Raw genomic sequence first — 7,935 nt, forward strand, 5'->3', positions numbered from 1 at the left:
CTCCCCCCCCCCCCCCACACAAAACCACCACCTTAGCTTCGCTCTTCTCTTATTAAGAAGTTAGAAAAACAGAATGTCACCCGTCACAATGCCACCAGCATCTTCCCTACACTTCTATTGTTTTAACAAAAGTTTTCCTTCAATTCTCCACTGCTTGCTGATAAAAGAACTTTTTGTTGGAGCTAAGGGGTTCTTTATCAGTGTGTGATGAAGCTAAAAATAAGTGTGAACATAATAAATACTCATATATGTATCTGTACTCAGTAAGGAAAAAAAGTTGTAGCAACAAGTCGCAATTGAAAAGATATAAACAGGCACTGAGGGGAATTTCAATACTTACATCGTCAGCAATCTGCAATAGACCATCTTTGCCCTGCAATAATAAGTTAGACAAAGGAATTTTCATAAAATTATAAGAGCAGGGTAAAATAAAATGCAAATTATCAAAATTGAAACAAGTGAAAATAACAGGAGGTGAAACCGGCAAAGCATACTGGACATAACAAAAGATGAAACGGCTTTTAGAATTAGAGGTGAATCCAGAACTTCTACATACAAATGAGAGATGACTCTTTACCTTCACTGCAACAAAGAGAAGTGGGTCCGAAGGTGTATAAATCATATAGTGGGAACCATCCTGTCGAAAGGAAATCAATATCAAGATACATAAGATGATATTTTGGCAACGAACCGCTTAAAATGAGGGACACAAAGACAGCTTTTGAGCTGCTTAGGAATTCATTTAAAAATAGATGAACAGTGACAACAAGAATCAGAACTGACTTGGAAGAGTGAACAGTAACCCACATAACACGATTTTATAAAAATAGAAAAGATCTGTCAACTGAAATATCATTAGAACCGATATATAGAGTTGAAAGTTCCATCATTAATTTGAACAGAACAGTAACTTCAAAAATTTGAAGGTTACTGAATACAACATATAGCAAAGGGATAAATATGGGCTTTTGCCAGCAACCAAGACAAATAAAAAGGAGCAGTAAAGCAGTAGTTGTCCACAAGTTGAAGCCCATAAGTTGCACTAAGAGAACACATTATTGTTCAATTGTTATCTCATCTTAATAATGTACATTCAATACAATGGACAATTGATAATTTACCATGTGGAAGCATGTAATTTCTATGCCTTCACTTGGCAAGCCATCTACGTCATCACCATCATCTGAAAAGTGCAACAACCTTGAGAATCAATTGAATTCTTTCAATATTTTTCAGAACAAAGATTATGAACTACAAAAGATACATTACGGACATTAGCAAACGAGCTTTATTCTAACATACAATGACAGATCCAGATAAGATGCAAAAGAATTGATCAGGTCCACCATTTACCAATGACTAGAAAACCAAAAATTCATAGGGATTATAATGTTGACGAAGTTATTAGAGTGTTGATGCAAACATCTCATCTTGTATAAGAACAACAAAAACATTAATCCTCGTCTAAGTTAAAGTTCTAAACCAACTAAGAAACTAATAGCTAAAAGAAAAGCTAATGAATGAGATCCAAATTTTAATAATCATTGTATGAACTGTTCTTTGAGCTACAGCAACATGTGAATTGTTCATGAGCAGCAACACTCTTTTTGTTCCCTTCATCAGATTTTTTCTTGTAGGAGCATCAGACAGCTTAAGGTTAACATCATCATATAAATCACTAAATAGACAACCACTAAAAATAATAACTGTCATGAGTGCACGTTAAAGTTGCATCAGCAACTAAGAATGACATCTGTGTTAATTTGTGCTTCATCTTCTGTCAGAATTTTACAACTGACTAATGCACAACAAGAGGGCAATGAATTATAGGATTGATTTAGCAAGAGGAATAAAGTATCTAGCATAGATATATATACATTTTATTCTAATATTTAACACAAAGAATCGGAACAACTTCAGCAATACAACCCCCGGTCCAGTTTAATAATGTTTACAGTAATGGCACACACCATTAAGAAAACTATAAGGGTCATTTGACTAAGTTGCCCTTCATGTCTCTTCAAAATTCAAATTACTCCTTATCTCTCCCAAGGCTTTTTAAATCATCTATTGAAGTAGGGGGAGATTTGGAAAAAAAAAAATAACACTTTCTTGGTTTCCTACAACGACACTTATTTTGGACCAACTTCGAAAGGCTAAAACGAACAATTAAATTGGACCGGAGGTAGTAACAATATGACGGCAGTAACACGCAGCTTCATGAAGACAAGAACCTTGCCTGTTCTAAATTCAAATATGTCATCCTCAGTGTAGCAACATCCTCCTCGTGCTGTGTAACAGAATCTGGTACGAAATAGCTAGATGATATCAGAACACAAAAAAGAAATCAGATTTTGATAAATGCAAGGAAGATAATTGAAATAAGAGAACAGCCAGACTTCAAAATTGAAGTTTTTTTTTTGGTTATGGCAGACATGAAAATCAAAGTTCTAGAGATTATACCCACTGTACACCAGATGCATGTGTATCTTGGCTAGAGCATAGGCTGCAGTGGGTAGGATAGCTTCAACTTCTTCATCGCTTACCTACACAACAGTCATATAAATAGATAAAAATTAATTATGATATGATTATATAATATGTAATAACTATTTGTGCCCCTTATTCTCTTTTTAATTTCTAACAGGTGTGTATATATTCTGACTTCTTTCACAGATTGGAGCACCAGTAGATAACGGGAATAGCACTAACGGAAATTTTTAGTTAAACAAACAAAGAAAGGCATTAGGCTCATGTTACTGTTGGAACAAAGAAAGTATCTGGAAATTTTGATGTGTGAAGATATGGTCCTTGGGCTTAACTCAACCTCAAAAGCTAGCTCATCGGGGAGAATGGATTGTCCAGCACTATATAAGGAGACCATAACCCAACCAATGTGGGACTTAACACTCCCCCACACGCTCCGGACTAAACTGAAGCACGGATTATGGGGGCCCAACATTGAGAAACACAACAATGTAGATTGAGGGGTTTGGCTTTGATACCATGTTAAGATATGGACTTTGGGCCTAAATCCATTTGAACAATGATCATTTGTTAAGAAAGAAATGAGATAGACAAACAAAATTCTCTATAGCATGTTTCCAGTTCCACAAACACAATGGAGAAAAACAAGTTTAGTTAAGACATACAGCAGACCACCCCTCGACATTTGTGCTCTTTAAGATCTGAACAGGCCTGCAGAGACAAATACATTGATTTAATGTACCACCAGAAAAAGGAAAAGATATCAAATGATAGCTACAAACCTCACTTACATATCAACAGGACAAAGTAATAGACACTCATCTCCTCGTGTACTTCTAAAAACCCTCCTGATGACACATTCCAGTGGGAAATTGTTGGTGGAATCAACCTGTTGCTGAGCCCTTTAGATAACTAAATTGACGGAAATAAAATAGAGAAAATACAGAAGAAAATATACTAGCACATGAACTAATTGTGAGGTGGTTGCTCATACTAGTCAAATTTGAGAAGATGATAGGTGGTTGCATGCAGTGAAATCCCATTAAGAGGTAACGGACGTTGTTATGTGTCCACAGAAATGCTTTCAACTTTGGGAGATTAAAAACCATGCACTGTTAAACATGCATTTTCTCCTCCCTTTTGTAAAGATCTACTAAATCTGTAAGACCTCAGAAGAGATGAGCTGTTTTAAATGTAATACTGTCCTCACCAGAGCACTCTGCTAAACCTTAGTTAGATTAAAAATGGCCCGCTGAACTCTCTTACTCTTCTTACTTCAAAAGAAAGAAAGATAAAAAAGAAAGAACTGCCTTTATGTTCCCTGTCATCAGGTCTTTTCCCTTAATGAACTCTTGCATTTCTCATATTGACAGAGTGCCAAAGGTATGTGCTGTAGCAGATTCAAGGTGTATTATACTCCTTTTTTCAGTTTAATTGAAGACACCGAAGGCCATAATGACTTTACTTGATTGTTATCCAGAAATTTCCCTTATCTTGTTAGATCAATTAAATATGTTTTCCTACCCTCTCTTTTTTAAACTGGAAATCATTCCCAAATACTTCCAATTATTTGTCACTCAATTGGCCATGTCAAGGGATTGAGAACTTCAAGGTCTTGTTCCAATTCTCTAAGGCAGTAAGTCAATGTAAGTTATGCAAATAGTCTTCAGAGCCATTCATTACGTCATTTGCAAGTTCTTAACTTCCAATAATTTGCAGTATTATCCTATCACTACAAAGCATAAAAGAAGAGACTGCACATACTACTAGCAGGCTGTTTCACCCTTCCGCCATAGAACATAAACATATAGCATCATTTCTACAGATTTTGTCCGTATCAGATACTGTGTCACATACTTTGGTCATTTCCAAATATATTTTAAGTTACATACAATGAAAAAAAAAAAAATTACACCATCATTGCAACTCAACATGCTCCAACAAGTTATCCTTCCTCTTTTCCTAGTTACAGACCCATGTTTTTTGTCGAATCTAGAACCTACTAGATTAAGTGCTTAAAGGGTGGAGGCTCCCTACCAGATTTCTCCATTCTTCAAGCGCAAATCGAAGACATCTTATTAAGGGTGGAGACTCTCAGTCATCCCAAAACATCCACCTTGGTGTTAGTTACCGACCCATGTTTTTTGTGTAATCATCTCATATCTAGTACCAACTAGCCCAAGTACCTGACTAATCTAGGCTCCCAACCAGGGATTTCTCCATTCTTCAAGCCAGGTAGGGTCGAGGGTGTTCATCCAAACCTCCTTCAACGCAAAATTACACTATTTATACATGGTTAAAATTATTTTTTATGTATATACACTAGATGCCGAACCCCTTATGTTTAATTCTTCATATTTTGAAACCCGTTAGTGAAAATTCTAGCTCTACCACTACTTCAAGCTCAAACACAAAACGTCTCGTAAGGATGGAGCAATCTCATCTATTCCACCACACCCCTTGTAGTTTAGCTATCGACCCATGTTAGTGCACATATTTACCTGAAATTTACTTCTAAGTAACCAGATTATCCGTGCATAAAACTTAAACTCACATATAGCATACTATTAACAAAAGTTTAGCAGCTTATATCATATAAAAAAAAAACTTACGATTGTAGCAATACGCTTATTGGAAGCCATGAGAACACTACCCTGCTCATCCAAAACAAACCCAGCTGGGGGTTTAGGTAGCGGCAAAGGATGGTACGTCTCAGAAGACTGTAACCCCTTTTCTTCAACTTCAACATCGATTTCTCCAACATCGCTTTCAAAATTGGAAATGGGTTTTTTTTTCTTCTTAGTATTATTTGGAGATGTACGTTTCTTCACTGGTCCAGTTTGTTGTTTCGCTGCAGAGCAAGATAATGATGAAAATTTGAGTGCATTTTTTCTGTAATTTTTGTTGAAGTAAGAAGATGGGATTGAGAATAGATGGGTAATTTGGGAATTGAATGATGAAGAATTTGGGAAAATTGCAGAGAGATTTGAAGAAGAAGAAGCAGCTGAGGAGGAAGCCATTGTTTTGCTCTTACAGAGATGATAACACTGGTTTAGATATTTTATTTTATTTTGCTAGAAGTTTGAGGTTTAAAAAAATTGAGAAAATGACAAAAATGGTCTATTGTTTTGAGAGTAAGTTCAAAATAGTCCCTTGAGTATAGAATAAACAATTTTGATCCTTTTGAGTTTAAATAGCAAGTGTAATTACACTAGTGAATTTAGGTAGAGTAGGATGTATGGAGATCTATGATTCTATTTTTTGAGATAAAAGGGTTGTTTCTGATAGAAAAAGTAGTAGGGTGCAAGGATATAAGACGATAAGATAGCATGTGCGAAGTAACATATAGTAATAAACAATGAAGAAAGAATGATATGCGATTACTTATAATACTACTTATAAGGAGAAGTGGAGAAGAGGCTAACCTCCTACCACTCTCATAAGTTGATGCGATAATACCCGGATATATACTATCCTTCTACATTAATCATTAACATTCATACTTTTCTATTTAGGGTCATGTCCTCAATAAATTGAAAATGTGCTATTTTCTCTCTAATCACCTCTCTCCCTAGTCCCTTCCCCTCTCCTTCCTCCCTTACGGTTCTTATTTATATTACCTCTACTTCTCTTAACTCCAATTATAGCAAACATCTCACACACCTTCTTGCTAGCACATACACACCTCTTCTTTACAAATTCGAATCATTTCAACCTCGTTTTCTTCACCTTGTCCACCACTATAGTTACTTCCATATTTCTCCGTATAACTTAGTTACTAATATTATCTCTTTTAATATGCTCAGACATCCACTTAAGCATAACATGAACGCTCTTGACTGGACAACACTATGTCCCATGTAACAATGTTGGTCTAAGCATCACTTTGTAGAACTTATTAAAACTTGGCTACACATTGTTATCGCACATACCCTTGGTTACGAGCCTTTATTTCACACACACTGCTCTAATACGGTGTGCAACATCATCATTGATCTTCATGTCTCCTTATTCATGGACTCAAAATACTTGAGATTTTTTCTCTTGTATATGACTTGTTCATCGATATTCACTTCCACATCTTCCTTATGTGTTACATCATTGAAGTTGCACTTTATGTACTATGTTTTATTCCTACTGAACTTGAAACCTTTAGACTTTAAGGCTTGTCTTCAGACATATAGTCTATCATTAACTTCATTACATATTTTGTCAATTAATACTATGTCATTTGCAAATAACATAAACTAAAACACGTCCACTTGGATAATGTCGTGCCAAATCATTTATCACTAAGCAAAAATGAACATGATAATATCCCTAGTGCAATTCCATCACAATTAGGAAGTGTTCGAAATCACCTCACATCGTTCTTACTCGAGTCTTGGCTCCTTCTTAGATATGTCCGTAATTGCTCTAATATACGCCATGAGTACATTGCTAAACTCCAAACATCTCCCAAGAAAAAAAACTCCATACACACATTTTCTAGGTCAACAAACATGGTCCTTTAAGTTTGGTTTTCACATTTATACTTAACTACTAGATTCACTGCACGTGCGTTGCACATGTAGGTTAAGCCTTGAAATCCCTATACACGCGATATTTTATATTTTATGTATATTTTAGGGTTTCAATATATCAATATGTATTTAATATTGCACTACGTCATACTAAGTGAATGGCCAATCTATTTGCCTTCTTTCTTGTTGGGCATGTAGTGACGAACGTCGTATTCTTAAATTATTATTAGGCAATTTGTTAGTAAGTAATTGTGCACGAATTAACAGTTTGTCCTCTTAGTTATGTCGTGTCATGAACTGTACGTTCCCTTTTAATATTTGAAATTCAGTGTACCTTGTATTTGAATAACTTTAAATACACAAAAGTAATGTCTTTTGTCACTACAAAAAAAATAGCATTTAGCGACGGATTTCAGCGACAAACAATATTATGTCACTAACTAATGACGGATTAGCTACGAAAAACTAATTTGGTTGCTAAAATATCAAAGGAAATATTAAGATCTTCAATAGTGACGGATTAGCGACAAAAATTGAAATGTGTCGGTAAAATTGGACGGTAAAATTTGGCGCCTTAATTTGCCTATGAAAATAGCGACGCATGGCGGATGACAAAATTGATAATTTGTTAGCGACAGATTTAACGACGGAAATATTTGTCGCTAGTGTTATTTTATTTCTTGCTACAAAAATTTTGGTCGTTGGCTAATTTCTTTTAAATTATATAGAAATATTTTAGCGACAGAATGCATATCCGTCGCTAAAATCGTCACTAAATTTTACCCAAATTTTTTAGGGCTCCAATATTTCCCTCTCAACTTAACACTTTTCCCTCATTTTCATAGACAAAAACTTACCTCTCATCTCTCACAGACAAAACCTCTCATCCCTCATTTCCCACTCACCGTGAAAATGCAAAAAAAAA

The 7,935-nt window shown here is 35.3% G+C and overlaps 1 protein-coding gene across 1 annotated transcript in view; it reads right to left on the reverse strand.

The window, feature by feature from the left end:
* The window catches only part of LOC102584951 (uncharacterized), a 7,275-nt gene extending 1,739 nt beyond the window's left edge, over positions 1-5,536 (reverse strand). Inside the window, exons 1-8 of the mRNA XM_006350151.2 lie at positions 5,100-5,536; positions 3,279-3,376; positions 3,153-3,198; positions 2,464-2,546; positions 2,240-2,304; positions 1,122-1,183; positions 578-637; positions 341-373 (exon numbers count right to left, since the gene is read on the reverse strand). Coding sequence (XP_006350213.1) covers positions 341-373; positions 578-637; positions 1,122-1,183; positions 2,240-2,304; positions 2,464-2,546; positions 3,153-3,198; positions 3,279-3,376; positions 5,100-5,507 — 855 coding nt within the window. The 5' untranslated portion in view covers positions 5,508-5,536. The remainder of the gene's footprint in view (positions 1-340; positions 374-577; positions 638-1,121; positions 1,184-2,239; positions 2,305-2,463; positions 2,547-3,152; positions 3,199-3,278; positions 3,377-5,099) is intronic.
* Between the last annotated feature and the right edge of the window lie 2,399 nt (positions 5,537-7,935).

Source organism: Solanum tuberosum, unplaced genomic scaffold, assembly GCF_000226075.1.
Source record: "Solanum tuberosum cultivar DM 1-3 516 R44 unplaced genomic scaffold, SolTub_3.0 scf00118, whole genome shotgun sequence".
In the NCBI taxonomy this organism is placed as follows: domain Eukaryota; kingdom Viridiplantae; phylum Streptophyta; class Magnoliopsida; order Solanales; family Solanaceae; genus Solanum; species Solanum tuberosum.